The sequence below is a fragment of the Argiope bruennichi genome, chromosome X1 (genome assembly GCF_947563725.1).
Source record: "Argiope bruennichi chromosome X1, qqArgBrue1.1, whole genome shotgun sequence".
NCBI classification, from domain to species: domain Eukaryota; kingdom Metazoa; phylum Arthropoda; class Arachnida; order Araneae; family Araneidae; genus Argiope; species Argiope bruennichi.
This window is the reverse complement of record NC_079162.1, coordinates 95,110,371-95,130,227: the sequence shown is the minus strand read 5'-3', so window position 1 is coordinate 95,130,227 and position 19,857 is coordinate 95,110,371. Positions and strand designations below refer to the sequence as shown.

Sequence of the window (19,857 nt, the reverse complement as noted above, 5' to 3'; positions counted from 1 at the left end):
TTCCCCCTCTTCTGAAGACATTTTCTTCTTGTCTTGGATTATAAAAATGTAGTTGGTTTGTTTCTATTCTGATATTTTATTTGTCAATTTCAAACATGTGTTTTAGTCACAGATTAATAATTTTTTCTGTTTTATGTCCTAATAAAGCGTTTTCTTATATCTAGTGCTGTATGTGCAAGAAACTTATCTCAATAAAATGTTTTGTCCATACTGCATGTATTTTTGGAGATGCATAGTCAAATATTGCAACTTTTATGGATTCATTTTTTGAATTCAAAATATTTAGGGATTCACTTCATGAGTTTTAAAATGTTTTGGTGGTTATTTTATGATTAGTTGCTGAATGCAAATTTAGAGATTTTATTTGCTGTTTCTCTCAAAGTAAATTAATAATCTGTGTAACTATCCATGTAAAGATAAAATTATTTTATCGAAGTCTTCCTTTGACCCCTCGTCTGAAGACTTATTTTCTTCTTGTCTTGGGTCATATCTGTGTAGTTGAATTGCTCTCATTTTTCCTTCTTTTTGTATTATTCTTTTCTTGCCATTTATTCAGTGAAAGATTACTGATTATTGTAATTCATGTTACAGCTTTGAATCTCTTATTGACCTGATAAATCATGTTCACACGTCTACATACATATGGAAGAAACTTTTCTTAGGAAATATTTTAATCCACATTGCAAGAATTAATTAATTAATTAAGTCATAATTTTCTTCATTTTATTGTTGCTGAAGTATCATGTAATATGTATTGTAATATGTTATTACAATCATATCATTTTATACTGGTTACGATAAATATATTTCGAAATTATTTCAATTTTCTAATATGCTTTTGGACTTGACTCAGAGTGTTTGTAATACATTTGAACACAATGGAACAATGGTTAGAATTCAATAATATTTGCCTGAAATGTTAAAAATGGTAGTTCTCATTAAATATTATGTTCCTGCATTTTCTTTTAGAGATCAGATATATCGTATAAGTTCTTACCAGGTATATATTTTTTAGTTTCGAAATTATAAATTATTTTTTAATGAAATTTTTAATGAAATATCTACTTTTTATATTTTAATACAATTCTTTTCAAAGAGCTTACTTACATCCATGATCATTGTCAATATTTAGATAATAAAATATTATTTGATTAATACATAAAAATATATGCTTTAGTTTCAGAATTAATGTTGTCAGAAGGAAAGTGCAGATGAAGTGAATTTATTGTATCAGAAAGTTTTAAATGTTCCACACATACAGGGATATTATATTCTTTACTACTTGATAATAGATCATTTCTTCATTACCTTATAAACATTGATTTCTGTCATTTCTACTGCATAAATTTTTCATTCTTCTTCTTTTTTTTAAATTTTGTATCATAATTGCTTTATTTAATGTTGATGAGAATGTACCATTTATATGGATGGTGCTTTTGGGTTTTATTCATTCGTTATTACTTTGAATATATTAATGAACTGATATATACTCTGTGTTTACATCTTTTTTAAAATATAGAACAGACGATTTTGGAAATCCCTGGCATACTAAATAAATGTACGGCTTCTGAATGTGTTAAAATTACAGCATGCTGCTATATCTAATATTTTTTCTGTTAGATAATAGATGATTTTCTATAATATTCAAAAACAAGCATTCCAGTATGTGGAGAAATTTACTATGGATGTACATATAATCTAAAGTAAATATTGAAATGAAAATATTACATGAGAAAGTTTTTTCAGAAAGTTTTTTTTTTATTTATTTTATTTAGTGTATACTGAATGCTTTTTTATTGTTTAATTAAAAGTAAATTAACTGGTAAAAATTTAAAAATTTGTGTTCTGTCTCTTCACATTGAATGCACAATTCCTTTGCTCCTCTCTTTGTTTACATAGAAAATTATTCCTCCTGATATTAAAACTTTATTCTGTTGTTCATTGAAATGTTTTTCTATAATTTTTGAAATGAACTAAAAACTTGGGAAATTATGTTGCAATTTACACAAGATTTTTTTTCTATTAGATTTTATAAAATTGTAATTTTAAATAATTCTTTTGAAAGTTTGAAAATTTTCTAGTCTTTTTATGGATATGTTTTGAATATGGTTGTTTTTATTTAAAGTTTAATTTTCTCTTGAATAATTCTTAAATGTTGATTGCATTAAATATGTTACCTCTTATTTCCAAAAAATGATTTAATAATAATTATATCTATTAAATATATTTTTATGAGATACAAATTAAAATATTCATTTTTAATTGATTCATCTTATGATATTTAAAATATTCTGATATTTATTTTATTAAGAGAGATTGAATGCAATGTGAACTTCTTTATTTGGTGCTTTGTTCATAGTAAATAAATGCTTTGTGGAATTATCCATATGAAGATGTAAGTGAGGATTGCAAGTCTTATTTTTGTAGCCTCTTTTTGTGACTTTGTATTTTGTTTTATTGAGAATTGCTTGCCCTTTAGAAATTTGTCAGCTGATGTAATATCTCATCAGGTTAGATCAAATAAATAAATTAATTGATGAAATGCTTGAATGTGCTGTTTCAGCTGGTAAATTTACAACATGTGTAATTATCCATATAAAGATGTAAATAAAGATTAAAAACCTCCTTTTATAAACTCCTCCAGTGTCTTAGTATCTGATTATTTTGGGTCATAGAAATGTAAAAGGATTACTTTCATTCAACTTTCTCTTTTTTTATCATTACACTTTAATATTCAATCAATGACTCATTGCTAAATTTGGAATTCATATTACACTTCAAAAAACATATTGAAAACAATAAATAAACATATCATCATCATATAGATATGAAATACTCTAGATGCATGAAAAATTTATATTAGCCAGAGTTTTATTCCATAAAAGTGTTATATATATATATTCTTGATAATGTCCTTTAATGTTGACATAACAAAATATAGGCTAAAATGTAACTATTTCAGGTGTTTTTTTTAGATTTGACTTATGAAATTTCTGATATACTTTAAATATTAATTATTAGTAAGTAATTAAGAAAATTTCACTTGAATTTTTAAAGCTGGTAAGTGGCATTAAATTTGCTGGTAAGGATTATGTCATAATTGCATTTACTATTTCTTATTTTATGGGGATTAATATACATTATTGTTATATATTCATGTAGTTTATTTTTCATTTTAGTTTATATTATATATCTTGTAAGCAAGACATCATCATTTTGCAAATTTAATCATGTGTCTTCTTCATATTTTTCAGTTTTAGTATTACACACACACATATATATATATTTCTATGTGCTCTGCAGGTATTACTTGACATTTTTTTTTTCCCTGACTAAATTTAAATTTTTTGCCTTTTATGTCAATTTCTCTTTCAGAATAATTCTTCGGGTATATGTATTTCACTTATAAGTCATATGTTTTATGAAAAATTGTGTTTCTCTCAACTATGCTTATCTTCCTATGGACATGGAATCTGCAGGGAAAATAGTTTTAAAACCAAAGAATATCCTGCTTAAATTTTTACTGGCAAGATGATCCACTCATTTGTGGAGGCAGTGATTTAATTGCTCCACAGTTGTAGTAGATTTTCTTGAATGTATTTAATTTAAGTCAAAAAAGAAGTCTACAATACTTGGACATTTAAATTTGAATTATTTAAAAATGTTTGAATTTTTAAACTCATTTTCTCATATTATTCAATGCTTAAAAAGCTGGCATATTAGTTTAAGTATTGTTTTTATATTAATATTAATTTGTAGAATTTGTATTGCAATTGTTGAACTCAAGAATGTGAGATTCTTTCCTTGACTAATTTACAAATTTTGATGTTGAGGCTTTGTAAATGTAATGTTTGCAATAATTCAAGATTTAGAAAATCCTCTGTTTGTAATGATCTATATTTAATAAAATATAAAACTATTAAATCAGTGATGATTTTTTTAATGAAAATTATTGTGTAAAATGTATTTATTCAATTTATTCACTTTTAGTGATAGACTTTAATTCATTCAGTCTGAATTCAAGTACAATTTCTTGACAAGTATTGTTTTTTCCACTTTTAATATGTTTTTTTTTTTTTTTTTTTTTACTTGTAAATTTTCAATAACAAAGTTAAATTTGTATTCCACAGAGCAGTTTCAAGTTCAATTTTTCTATGAAATATTTATGCAGGGTATTCTAATGAAATGAAAGAGGCATTTATTTCCCTAACTTTTGCAGTAAGACCTATATCACCAATTGCGAAGTTTCATCAAACAAAGTGACTAAACTTATAAATATTTTGACTTCTAGAGAAGGTAAAAATATAAAATTACAAAAATTCAATTTTAATTCGGCACCCATAGCGAAAATGTACCGATTAGAGAATTATCTTTCTTACACTCATCTATAAGGACAAAAAATTTCATGTTCCTATTTGTAATCTTTTTTTTTTTTTTTTTTTTTTTTTTGAGCTATTAAAATGCAGATTTATTCTCTTAGACCCTTTTCCCATGCTTTTGACTGGTGTTTCAACGAGTATTTCACTGTAATTTTCAAGAGTAGTATACACATTGCAAAAAATTATTAAAAGGACCAAATCAGAAAATAATAATGCATTCTTTGACATCTATACAAAGTTGCATTCTTTAAACAATACTTGTGTATACGTGATCCAGTTCATCACTTGAGGTACAAAGAAAGGCTTTCTGCATTTTTGGACAGATTTGCAGAGCATGTACTGCCGAAGACAATTTATGCTTTAGTTTAGATATATTCCAATAAAAACTAATACCGGCTGAATATATCTCCAACCATTCAGTAAACTGTTGTAGAAAGAGGGCTAATCAAGAAGCTTCTAAAAATACCACACCACTTATTTATAGAAACTAGTCACTGTCTAAGAACCTCTGCTATGAAGAATGGATTTTTACCGTTCCAAAAGCGATCATTTTGAATATTAATGTTTCTATGCCAATTAAAGCAATATTCATCTGTCCAAATTACATTTATCAGAAAAGAAAGTTTTCATTTTACCTAAATAATGAAAAATTATATAAACACAGATCGCGTATTTGTCCATGTAACTGTTATAACAGTCCATGTTCTTCACGAAATCTCCATGGATGCTAGTTATTAAGTTGAAATATTCTCTACACTGTTATTGTTAGAAAGTTGAGCTCTGAATTGATTATTAGTATTCCAGCATGAGAGTAACTTGAAAAATAAGTCAAAATATTAACGTCTATATCACTTGTCTAACGCCTGATTTTTCTGGTTCCTTCTTGGGAAAGTTTGTTATTGCTTCTGTAGTTTGTTATTATTAAATCATTATATGAACGCATTTCGTAGAAGGATGCCGGGAATTCAGAAAACAACGCTTGTACTCTACAGTTATACGAACATTATGATTATTTAAGTATAAATCGTCAACATTTCCAGATGCTCCTTGCTATGAAATATTTCATTCTTTTAGAAAGTGCAAAGTTGCAAACTAAGAATTTTATTTTCTTATTAGACAATCCATTACGTCTCAGTGATATCCTAAATGTTGAGTTTCTCCCTTATAAAGCCGATGTTTCAACTGTCGACTGATCAAAGTCATTATTAAACATTATTCGTAATTAGAAAATTTATTTCATGTCATTATGATTGGATGATGTACTACTAGAAATATTTGCAAAAGACAGTTCTGTATTGAATAAACTTGCCTTTCTGAAATAAATATTTTGATCTAAATTTATGATTAGATCCTCTAAATTAAAAAAGAAGCATATTTCTGCAAATCTTGTAGGCAGAAACATCTTTTGCTCTATTTATCTAATTTTTTTTTAACTTTATTCTCAAACTCCCCAGGAGCGAAGTTGTTTTCGAATAATTTCCCACCTTATTTAATGAATTTTGTGATTGGAAGTATATACCTAACTGCAATATTTAGAGAAAGAAAATCTCGTTTCCCTTTTTTGGAACATCTTGTATATATTACGTTTTTTGATGAGAAGATTTTCTGAAATTGCATCTCTATGGCTAAACTCATAAAGTCTGTATAAGGCTATTTCTGTTAAAAAAAATAAACAATAGCGTGCTTCTGCAATTGGCTGTTCTTCAGTTCAGAAACGAGTAGTGTAGAAAAGATATTTCTGAAAAAAGAACAATTTTAAAAAATCACCTACTCTTAACTAATCCAAAATTTGTGATTGTAATTATCTGTATATTAGAAGTTTCCTGATGACCCTAATTTGTTTCTTTCAGGACAGCATGAATGCAAAAATAAAACCCAAAAATGAAAATGAGAAATCAAAAGAGTGAAGATGAACCTTTTGTTTGAGTGTGTGGGGAGGAGGTTAAGAAAATAAGTTGATGATCGTGTTTTTCGTCTCTTGATGTGTCACTCAGTTTTTTTAGTTTCTTTTATTTCTGTTGGATGCGAGTTATTAAAAATAAGAGTAAAGTGACATTTATTCTTCTGCATCTACTTGCCTTTGCAATTCCAGATGTCACGATGGAGCTCCGAATTCAAACCAGAAGTAATACCGCCATTTTGAGGAGACCAATTAGTGAGAGGCGAAATTGTTTGCGTGCGCCATCTGTTGGTTGCTGCAGGAAACTTGGCAGAGCGGCAGGCGTCGAACGAAGTAGCCTTTCTCTTGTTGACGGGTGAAGCGGTGTGGAGGATGGGGTAAAGAATAGATCTCACGATGGAGCTCCGAATTCAAACCAGAAGTAATACCGCCATTTTGAAGAGAGACCAATTAGTGAGAGGCGAAATTGTTTGTGTGCGCCATCTGTTGGTTGCTGCAGGAAACTTGGCGGAGCGGCAGGCGTCGAACGACGGAGCATTTCTCTTGGTGATGGGTGAAGCGGTGTGGAGGATGGGGTAAAGAACAGGTAGCGAGCTCCCGGAGAGCGGTTGCTCCCACTCCGAGTTTTTTTTATTTTTTTTTTATTCTCTCCGAGTTAACAAAATCTGAAAGGATAATTAAACGGAATTCCCTACGGAATTTTATTTCTTGTCGTAAGTTTTTTTTTCTATGTATTTACTGTAATTTAGTTGATGTAATTTGTTACTAAAAGATATACCTCTTGTCAATGAAATCATCAAAACTAGTTTACTCCTCGGAGAAAATGTCGATTCTGCTTTCTGTGAGTGCGTATTCGTTGAAATTTCGTTATATTCAGATGCAAATATAGTCGACTTGTGATAGATGAGTAAATAGTTCATATTGCTCTTTTATATATATATCGATTCTCTTGAGTCGGCATTTAATCAATGCGATAGTCGCTAACTGATGATGGCGTTAAAAACAAACAAATAATGGAAATCAGTTATAAAACATTTTGTAATCTTAACGAACATACAAATGCTGATTTTAAAAAAATCGGTCGAGGAATTTTTTAAAAATATATCATACGTAATTTTTTACAACCAAACGTCATTGTTATTGTCTTTAGATTGCAGTATTTTTCGAATTATATATACACCGAATGATTTTCCAGAGCAAAAGGGGGGGGGGGATTATATCACTGACTCTCCGACCCGCCTCGAAGGCACACGGATAGAAAAAAAACTGAATGATCGGACCGCGCTACAAGCAACACTGGCGAGTACCGTGGTTGAATCCTAAGGGCCATCACCGGCCACAGTACAACCCTTTCCTAAGGAAGTCCGTCTTGTCATGGATAGGATGAGACAGACTCCTACCTTTTTGTGTACCCTTATGGGTGGTGAGAACCAACCACCATGCTGGTAGCTTCTCATCTTCATTTCGAGGTGCCCCCCGGGGATGAGGGAAGTGGGGGAAACCAGAACAAATTTTTGATTAGTATATTTAAATTGAAAAATTACAAAAATAACCAAGCTGCACAAATTCTACACTATTTACTTACGCAATAAAAAAGTTAATCCTAGAATTAATGAAAGAAGATTGTGCTATGAGTTGCAAGAATTAATGGATGCAAATTTTGGCTATTTTGGAAAATGCTTATTTAATATTGGAAAACAAAATTGCTATCGACGCTATATTCTTCAGATTCTATAAAATTACGCAAGTATTTTTCAGTTTCTTAAAATTATTCAAAGGATTCGCTTTACAATGGCACCTAGCTAATCGGAATGTTTTTAACTCATCTGCAATTTGGTTTTTTCATTCGTCCTTGGAATTTCCTATTAAAATAAAGTTAACTTAAAAAAATTCTTAATTAGCAGTTTTAATACATAAACTAAAAACTCTATTCATTTCTGAACTGTTTTTATTTAAATATATTGTTATATTTTGTTTTTCAGTGATCGTCATAATTTTTAAATCCTTTAAATAACTCGTGAGATCACAGAAAATTTTATTCGCGATTACCGAGAACAAAAATTCAATGATTGATAATTCAGTTTATGTCAAATTTCAGATATTATTTTATCCTAAATCTTAAATTTTCTAATTATCACTAGAGGCGGCAGACTAAATTTGTCGATGGCTGCGAAGATATCTCCGCCGGGAGAGGGGAGCAAACATTTCTCTAATTTATCGTCTAATTAATGCAGAATAATTAATTTTATAATTAAATACAGTTAAAAATTTAATAGCTAATTTAACTTTAAAAGTAATTATTTATAATAATTAACTATTTTTACAAGGTTGGGGTGATAAGAATCGTGCTATCAAACGACAATTAATGATAGAAAATAAACAATCAACTATCCGCCTCCGACGATCAGCTTTTCGACCACGATATATATATTTAAAGTAATTGGGGAAATTAAAGGATCAATCCCTCATTTATAACCACTGAAACGATTTTTTTTAATTATTTTTTTTAATAATAGGTTAACAACACGAGTTAAATATTCCATCAGTAAACTTCTGCTCTGAATCACCATTCAATTTCGAGAGAAATAACTATTTCACTGTACATTCCATGTGGGGAAAACCTTAACAGAATATCCGTGTCGCTGCCATTAAATAAAATATTTTATGCACTTTATACCTTAATTTCATTCATTAATTGCTTTAAATAATTCCGTATTAAGAGTCATGTCTCCAAGAGACGTGATCAAGAATCACCTGCCCCTCCCCCCGCCCCATTTTCGAGAGCTATCGCAGTATAAAAGACGGAAACCCAAACCTCAACAAATGGACAGATTTCGCTAATATTCACTGCAAATTAACTATCATCACTTTGATGGCTAAGTAATAATCAATCGCTAAGCTGCATTATCAAAATATGCTATCATTACTACGTAACAATAATTTAAAATTGCATTTTCTTTTGTTTTGATAACGTGTATTTAATCAAAATCAATCGACATGATTATATTAATACTCCTAATGAGGTCGTTGAAGACGGCTAGAATTAATATTTATTTAGTCATGTCAAATAACTTTGATGAACTACATCAAAGTTGTACATATTATCACAAAAAGTATAATTACAATAATGTTAGTAAAAATTACATCTTTTAACATTAAAAGAGAATGCTGTACCTGTTGTCACATAACAGACTAAACCGTTTGACTTAGAATGATAAAAAATGGCATAAATATACTTTGGGAATTTAGAATGTGCTCTTCGAATGATTTCGAATCTTTGAATAAAATTTTAGATATAAAAAAGTAGCAAAATTGAGAAGATTTTAGCGATCACTTCTGAAATATTACCACCTGAAAATCATTTTCAATCATATAAATTTAGTTTGCAATCTTTCTGTAATTTTGACAAACTCTTAAATATGATTTGCAACAACAGGTTTCATTGTCGAAATTAAACTAAAATTTCAATGTTTCATCAAGTTTCAAACCTACTTTTTTCTTCTATTACTGAAGATAAATAAATATCAGATAACTTTTTACTTTCTTACGCCAGAAGAGAAAGTATAGTCTTCTACAAAAAATTCCAGCTCAAGATTTTCAAGAATCTTCGCTTTTCAGACCTCCTTGAGTCCAAAAAGAGCACTTTTGGAAACTCGTCTGCTTTTTTATCTGTCTGTCTGTGAACCTGGTAATTAAAAAACGTTTTGATCTAGACAGATGAAATTTGGTACATGGTCTTAATACCAAATTCGTAAATTTTTATCAAAATTTAAACGAAATCCATTAAGAGGAAATCTGTCTGTCCGACTGTCTGAATTTAAATTAACACAATAATTACAAAATGAAAAGATCTAGATGAAAAAAAAATTGGCGCAAAAATTTAATATCTAAAAGTAGATATGTATATTAAATTTGGAACCAAATCTGTCAAGAGGCTATAGTCTGTGTATTTTCTGTAGGCGGTTCAAGTCACATTTTCTACCTCTCTATTGATTGTCTGGTATCAGTAAAGCGGTAGAAAATGTGAACTTGAACCGCCTACAGAAAATACACAGACTATAACTCTTTCGTTCTATACTTTCACAAGCATGCAAACACGTAGCAACGCAATGATTTAAATATATGAAAATTTTTACTTGATTTTATGACTAATATTGTAGTTCTGTGTTAAATTTTGGTTTTAACTGGTTGGAAAAAGAGTCCAAAATACGCATTTGTTAATCTGGCACTTTTATAATAACCGCTTCCTAGCGATTAGTTGCCCCCAAAAAAATCGCCAAAGATCGCGCGCAAATAGACTCTTTTGCAACTATTGCTCGCCTATGGCATGAGGTAAATAATATACTAGTACATTTATTAGAGAGTAGGCGAGAAAGTTTTTGTTTTGGAGGGGGGAAGAATTCCGTTTGTTTTTTAAGCAACAATTTTATTTTACTCTTAAACTAGAAAAAGATAAAACCGATTTTACAACATGCGAATGTTAGGTTTTCTTTCTCTTGTATGTTTTTTAGTATAAAGTAATTTTATTTCAGGTGACATTTATTAAGTGTGCATGAGCTTTATAGAAGATTTCTATGGCTTATAAAGCGATAGATATTTTTTACTACGTATTTCTTTAAAAAAATGTCAGTTTATCTTATTTTAAAAGTTCTAAAGCTATAAATTTTCCACAAGTGCTATATAACTGGATTAAATATATAATTTTTAATCGCCAAATAAATGTAATTATTGTAATAACCATTTGAAGCATAAATCACACCAATAAACAATGGCTAAAAAAAGTTATATGTATGTATATATATGCAATGTTATTTTAAAATCTAATTTAAATTTAACTAATTTCCTAATTTTTCAGCTTAATTTAGCCCATATTAACTGCATTCTAAAATGTTCTCTTATTTCCTGATCCCATTCCGCCTTTTTTATTTAATTAATGCAACAGAAGCTCTGTAAAATTACTGAGATCGACAAGTTCCCACACTCAGAGTGAAGGGATAGAAAAATATCAAGCTTAGCACATTCTTTTAAAAGATCCCTATAATTCCCTTACCTGGGTAGACACGTGTAGAGAAATCCCTATCAAAATCTCACAGTATATAATCACTGGGATAAATTTTTCATTAGTTTTTCCTCTTTTCGAACTTGTGTCGTTATGTGCTGGTGTGCTCGTTGCTTCTGCTTGTACATAAATCATGTCTCCCGGGATGGAATAAAAGCGAAGTTAAAAATTCAAAGTGTCTTCTCTGTCTTCGGCCACGATTCTGCTTAAAAAATTATGTTTACATATATATGTATGTGTGAGAGAGAGTGTGTATCCATAAAATGTAAAATATATAAAACGATTAAATCATGGCTATACATACATATATATATATATATATATATATATATATATATATATATATATATATATATATATATATATATATATATATATATATATATATATGTGTGTGTGTGTGTGTGTGTGTGTGTGTGTAAAGGCATTTTAAAGTCTAATTTAAACTTTTTTTTAAAACTTAATTGATTTCACAATTTTTAGAAAATATTCTCTTATTTTCTGATCCCATACCACTTTTTCTATTTAATTAATGCAACAGAAAGCTCGGTAAAAATGTGTTTGTCAATGGAAATAATAGAATAGAACTGATATCAGTTATGCTGTTAATATCCTTTCCCAATTTCAAGAATCACTTGGAATGAAACATTGGAATATCTTGAAATTATTAGGATATTTAAGAGACACGAGAGATTTAAAACTAAATTTATCTCGTGTTGAGAGATTAAAATTCAATTGTTTTTCTGATTCAGATTTAGCAACGAATAGTGATGATCGTGTTTCTATGGGAGGATTAATATTAATGACAGATAAAGTCCCTATTTCCTGGCGTAAATTTAAACATAAATGTGTTAGTCTTTCCACTATGGAAGTGAAAAGACTATCTTTAACGGAAGATGCAAAAGAAATGATTTGGATTAAAAATGTAATTAATGAATGTAATTTGATGTTAAAATTAAACTTTTCTGAATTACCAGTAATTTATTGTGATAATCAAGCTGCTATAAATTTCTCTCCTTCACCTGCAGAAAACCATTGAACAAAACATATTGACGTCCGATTTCACTTTTTGAGAAATTTAGTAGTTAGTAAGTTTTTTGAAATAAAGTATATTAATAGTAAAAATAATATTGCTCACATTTTTACTAAACCTTTAGCTAAAGAGACTGTAAAGAAATTTTGTGATGAAATTTTTAGTAATTAGCAATCTTTGTTCTTTTTGAAATATGAACGTGACGAAATAATCTGCATGAGGAGGCCGCTTGTTGGCAATATTATTTAATCATGCAGAATTATTTGTGTAAACGGCTAACCGTGTCTGACGTCATTGCAACTCGCGCTTGTTGCTTATTTGTCATGACGTCAGAGACGATTGGTTATAAAATGTATTTTTCTTTCCAATAATGTTAAGCAGTAGGATGGTAAGCAGCAGAAAAGCCACCTTCTGTGTTTATGATAACTTTTACTTTTGCTTTGTGACCGAAGTGATGGTCGTAACTTTTTCTGATGTGCCTGTGTTTAATAAATATTAATTTATTTCTACTACTGTGTAGTTATTGCTTCCCAAGTGCAAACATTCTCTGCATAAAACATACATTACCGTCAAGTTCCCGGTAACACAAACTAGGATTGAGTGACACAGCATCTGTTTGATACTTTGTATCGGGTTGATACAGAGCTGCCCGACATGAAACGATCGGTGATGGAAATTACTTATCGATATCAATCGAATCACTGAACCGATACCAAATATCTGTTATTTTTGGGGTTTTTTCAGCGCCATCTATCGATGTGACTTAAAAACTTTTATAAAGCGAATAGTTCAAATTAATTAATCATTATTTATTCATGATTTCTATCACCTTATTCTAAACCAGTTCATTTTTTATGTAGTACTTTTATTCAGTGAATAAAGTAATTAATTAAGTAAAATTAATCCATTTATTTACAGTTTCAAATCTACAAGACCTTTATTTACTTATTTATTCTTGATACTAGACAAATGCAAAATTGAGGAGATTCATCATGATGGAACTCCACTGACTAAGAAAACGAAGCATTAACAAATGATTAAAAAAGAAAAAAAAATGTAATTTTCTTTCAATTCATTTTCATTTTTTTACTTATGAATATTGCAGAATCTTTAAGAAGTTATAGAAAAAAAAAGAGACTTCAGTGAATTTTCTTCCTCTCACAGATGTTTTTCTATTTAGTGCCGCGATCCACAATATAAAATCCTGTCCCTAGGTTTACTCACATTTTTCGTAATCAAACAATAAGCAGCATTTCGATTGCGACAACTGTTGATTAAACAAAGAGTAAAATTCAAATTTAAGCGTATTCAAAGTTTTTTAAAATTGATGAAATAATTTATTGATTTTTGGATTGAATACATTGAACTCGAGTGAAAAAAAAATCAAAGTAAATATAATTTATAAGATTGTATAAAAATCGAGACTTTTTCATTCTTTTATCTCTACATTTAATAGATAAAAAATGTAATCACTTCCTTTCATTCATTTTTTCTAATAGAAATGTATACCTATATCTAATACAGTAATAAGCTATTGGGTCAACATTAGAGTGGACAATTAGTATATATTTCGTATTATTCCAGGCAATTAAAAAAATTCTTAAAAATCATCTTCTTATATATAATATTTAAAATTTTCGCCAAAATGGCAAACTTTTACCCATCAAGCGGATTTTATTTTTGATTTTTCTTAAAGCATATGACGGCAGTTGTTCACGGCCCAAGCTCCATTTGGGAAAGAAATTAATCAGCTCAAAGTCTATTGAAAGAATATAAGGATAACATTAATGAAAAAAAATCGATTCAATATAAAATATTAATTTTAAATGTTTACAGAAAAAGAAATAAAAGTAATCGTTTTTTTTTTCTTCCTGTTTTTATGGGCACTCGGGACTACAACATAATCAGATGTCTGATCAAATAATAAGCAAATGTGTTAAGCATAACATGAAGTTTAAAATTACTTGATGAAGCTTTCAATCTTAATATTTTTATAATGTTATTTCGTGCTAAAAATTTTATTATCCTATAATTTAGAAAGTTTCTTTACCTAATAAATGATCATGGAGAGAGAGAAAAAATTGTGACTCACATAAACTCTGGTTGAAAAGAAAATGTTTATTCATGATCTGTTGATTTAAAATACAGTAAAATGTTTTTCCAATGAAAATTATAAAAAATTTAGAGATTTCATATACACATATCTGTAAATGCTTTTTAAAAAAATGAAGATGAAGAAGAAATGTCTTTTCACAACGCATAATAAATATCCTTAAGCAAAAATTCGAATACAAACGATACTATGAAATTCACTCTTCTGCACGGACAATTCACACATTTGATTCATATTACTATTCCTTTCGAAAAGTAAAAGATAATTTTTCGTTAATTTTTTTTCCATTGTGCATAGAATGGCAAAAATCAAAGGTAAATCATACTATTATACTATAATCACCATATAACTATCATACTATAATCATTAATTACGACCTGTACCTTTTAACTACATATCATACTACATTAATACGAAAGTAGCATAAAGGGAAGAAGCAATACATCAATAGCATCATCATATATAAAATGAATAGCATTTTTAAGAAAATTTCATAAAACCACAAATGATGTACAGACCTTTGCACATTACTGTCATCCACAAAAAAAGTAATGTAAAAGTACGCTATAGTTATTCAATAATTTAAAGTATTATAGTTATTCAATAATCTAAATAAAAAATTCACGATATATACAAAAGCTCATTTCACATTTAAAAAAAAATTATTTAAAAGTACAAATAAAGTACAAGACAAATTTACAGAGGTTGTTTCTCAGACAGTAGAATCTTGAACATATCTTCAAGAAGAAAGAAAAAATGTGACTCACATAAACTCTAGTTGAAAAGAAAATGTTTATTCATGATCTGTTGATTTAAAATACAGTAAAATGCTTCTGCAGTGAAAATTATAAAAATTTAGAGGATTCATATACACATATTAGTAAATGCTTCTTTAAGAAAATAATGATGAAAAAGAAATGCTTTTTCACAACGCATAATATCCTTAAGCGAAAATTCGAATACAAATGATACTATGAAATTCACTCTTCTGCGCGGACAATTCACACAGTTGATTCATATTATTATTCCTTTCGAAAAGTAAAAGATAATTTTTCGTTAATTTTTTTTCCATTGTGCATAGAATGACAAAAATCAAAGGTAAATCATACTATTATACTATAATCACCATATAACTATCATACTATAATCATTAATTACGGCCTGTACCTTTTAACTACATATCATACTACATTAATACGAAAGTAGCATAATGGGAAGAAGCAAGACATCAATAGCATCATCATATACAGAATGAATAGCATTTTTAAGAAAATTTCATCAAACCATAAATGAAGTACAGACCTTTGCACATTACTGTCATCCACAGAAAAAGTCATGTAAAATTACGCTATAGTTATTCAATAATTTAAAATATTATAGTTATTCAATAATTTCAATAAAAATTTCACGATATATACGAAAGCTCATTTCACATTAAAAAAAATTATTTCAGAAGACATACAAGAGCTTCGTTCAAATCTTTTTGTGAAGTACAAGACGAATTTACAGAGGTTGTTTCTCAGACAGTAGAATCTTGAAGATATATCTTCAAGAAGAAAGAAAAATTGTGGCTCACATAAACTCGTTGAAAAGAAAATGTTTATTCATGATCTGTTGATTTAAAATACAGTAAAATGCTTCTGCAGTGAAAATTATAAAAATTTAGAGGTTTCGTATACACATATTAGTGAATACTTCTTTAAGAAAATGATGATGAAGAAGAAATGCCTTTTCACAAAGCATAATATACATTAAAAAAACTTCGAATACAAATTATACTATGAAATTCACTCTTCGGACAATTCACACATTTGATTCATATTACTATTCCTTTCGAAAAGTAAAAGATAATTTTTCGTTAATTTTTTTTCCAATGTGTATAGAATGACAGAAATAAAAAGCTTTTTTTAAGCAAAATGGGAAGAAGCAAGACATTAAATCTTCAGAATGAACAGCATTTTCAAGAAAATTTCGTCAAACCTCAAATGATGTACTGACTTTTACACATTACTGTCATTCACAGAAAATGTCATGTAAAATTACGTCATAATTATTCAATAATTTTAATAAAAATTTCTCGATATGCACAAAAGCTCATTTCACATTTAAAAAAAATATTTGAGAAGACATAAAGATCTTCGTTCAAATCTTTTTATAAAGTACAAGACGAATTTACAGAGGTTCTTCCTCTTCTTCCTCTTCTTCCTCAGACAGGTGAATGTTGTCTATATCGTCAGAAAGATCTTGTATCATAGCCCAATCGTCATCACTAGGAAAATAAAGTAAATATAACACAAGAGTAATAAAACAAGCATTTTTTTTAATTATATAACGCATAAGAATAATGGTATATAAAAATGAATCCAAGAAATCACAGTCATTTAAAAAATGCATTTTAAGTGGCAAATAAATCAATAAAAACTTTCATAAAATGATACACCAAACAATCAATGTACTAATAGTGAGTGAGTTTATAACAAATCAATGCATTTAATTAATTAATCCATGCATAAGCATGCATGGTTAATTAAAATACATAATTCATGTTATTAAATCAATCAATCAACCATTTTATGATGAAAACAACATAATATTCAGAAAGAATTAATGAAAATGTAGGTGAATAGATGGTGGTTGCAAGACCTTTAAAGAAAAAGAGCCTCTTATATAGCAAAATGAGCAATATTCGCCCCAGAAGGCACAGAGAAGAAGAAAGCAACTCCTAATTACAGCTGAAGTGTCAATAACCCCTTTAGTAGTGATCTAAATAAGGATTCACCAGGCCATTCAAATGACACATATAACCTGTTAGAGAAATATTTTCCATGCTTTCTAAATCTGCAGAATTCACTTTTATTCTAACGTAATGAAAAATTGGTAGAAGAAGCGATACATGCTAAACTAAAAAAGATTTTATTATTGAAAAAGATATATTTAGTAGCTGTTTACTAATGTGTAAAGAATGAACAGATAATCAAGTTAAGCAAATCTTTCATATTTCCGTTTATTAAAAAATTCGATTAAAACTCCTCAAAGATCTCATTTTTAATTGAAGTCTTTAGAAACTAAGATATCATTTTTTATATAAAGATGTTCACCCTGAAACTCTAAGCATCTAGAATTACAGATTGAAGAAATTACCATGAATTAAATAAAACATGAAATACAGATACCTAATAACAGACCTACCTACAGAACATAGCACAATAAACGAAAAGGAAAATAATATCATTGCCTTTTTGCAAGAGTGTTCAAAGTGAATGATCAATTCAAAATAGTGAAATGTGCTTAAGAGTGATTAGTTAAATAGAGTTAGAAATTGTAGTGGTTAAAAGTGCAAAAATGGTCAGAAAAGACGGCCTATTTCACCATCTTCTTATGACACCTGGGAAAACAGATACCCAAGTAAAATGTTTATTTTAGACTTCGATTTCTAATTTCCGTCTCAATGCCTTCATCATTAATTTGGGAAAATTCACAAACAGTTAAAATTAAGGTAAAAGATCACAGAACAGAAAATAATAATAATAATAATAATAATAAAAAGATTTTAAAAAATCCACAATTGGAAGGATTTTCTTAACTGATTCCCCAATTTTACACCTAAATTCTGACAGAAAAAAAATCACTTTAATACATTTTGTACCTTAATCCCATCTAATTGATAAATTAATCCTAATAAACTGATCCGAATTATAATTGTTACGTTATGTACTCTGAACACCTCTTAAAGCTCAAATAAATTAAATTAGTCATTAATTAAATTTAATTTTTCCCCATCATACACAAATCAGGATTATTTATTTATTTTTTAATCAGCCAACTCCAGGCCTTTCTAGAATCATTTAGAGGCTCATTAGTTAACTGCCAAACTATGGGTGACAGGCAATGACTTTAATACTGGGGTTTGGTTGAATGTTTTAAATATATAGATGTCAGTTTATTTTTAGAACAAATTTTGAAAATAACATTTTTATACACATATATTAGATTGGAATTCAAAATATAATGTCGCAGCTATCGAAAATCTGCAGAATATTTTAAAAACAAAATTAGAACCTAAGCATTTCCATAAAAATGTAACTAGATTTTTTTTTTTTTTTTTTTTTTTTTTTTACGAATGACTATTGCAATAGTGCTGTTATTTCAAATTACATCTTTTGAAATGAATTTACTTGCATAAATATAAAAACATAGTATTTCGTGGTGTGAACGTATCCTTTTGCCATAAAAGTTATCGAAAACAGACATCAATTCTCATACATTATGAGGAATAGGTGTGTATGAAATATTAATATTTATGTTCTAAATATGACAACAGGCACGAAAGAAACACACCATTAATAGAGGAAAAAAATAAATTTTTATGGAGGTAAAAAATAATATCAATATTACCATCTAGCAACTGTGGGTCTCGGTGATTCGTTCTCTTTCTCATTTCGTTTGATGATCTTGATCACGGGTACCTGCAATGAAGTGGTATGGATGTAAATAATTATAGCGGTTAAAAATACAGCAGGTCAAGTAAGTGTGTATATACAAAGATAAAATATTACGGTCAGGTTTCAGTAGTTGAAATCCCGATAAATTTAATTCAAACATGGCACAGAATTGGAAAAAAAAAATTAAAATATTAAAATAATGAATTGTGGATATATAAACACAGAAGAAAAAATCTGAGTAATTTAACAACACAATGAATATATTCACGCAGAAAGTGCTCGAGGCATAAAAACTAATGAAACTTAAAATACAAATACAACTAAAATACAAATGAAAAACTTCAAAAACCAATTTTAAAATCACTACGAAAATGAGAACTATTTATAATAAAGATTTAAAAAAAAGAAAAAAAAAACAAGTACAAAAGTTAATATCGATTACAAACACAAAAGAAAGTTAGGTCAAAAGTGATCAAATTAAACAAATATTTTTATATATAAATGAATACCCTCATAAGGACCCATAGATCTGGATAATATAAAATGAATGATAACATTAATTGTGATCCATTAAACGACATCCACTATACCTTCAAAAAATTAAAAAAAGTACAAGTAAATGTAAATCTTGTCTTTTTTTAAAAAAATATTTTCAAGCATTTAAAAACTTTTGAAGCCAGCTTTTTCTATACATTCATCTCAAAATTTATGGTGTCAGGGAAGGGGGAAAAAAAAAAAAAAAAAGGAGATATGTGCAATAAGCGTTTCGATTAAGAATAATAAAAGAAATCATTCAGAATAGGCATCCCTTCACAACAGAACTTGAAAGGACGATTTTGTTTTAGGTTTTGGTCACTGTTGAGTGGTTGTAAAGCATATTTTAACTTTTAATGATGGTTTAGAATTGCTTTTTAATATAATTGTAATAACT

General features: G+C 28.5%; 1 protein-coding gene across 1 annotated transcript in view; it reads right to left on the bottom strand.

Moving 5' to 3' along the window:
- Positions 1-14,505: 14,505 nt before the first annotated feature.
- Positions 14,506-19,857, bottom strand: part of LOC129959148 (uncharacterized) — a 28,655-nt gene continuing 23,303 nt past the window's right edge. Inside the window, exons 21-22 of the mRNA XM_056071970.1 lie at positions 18,880-18,950; positions 14,506-16,753 (exon numbers count right to left, since the gene is read on the bottom strand). Coding sequence (XP_055927945.1) covers positions 16,657-16,753; positions 18,880-18,950 — 168 coding nt within the window. The 3' untranslated portion in view covers positions 14,506-16,656. The remainder of the gene's footprint in view (positions 16,754-18,879; positions 18,951-19,857) is intronic.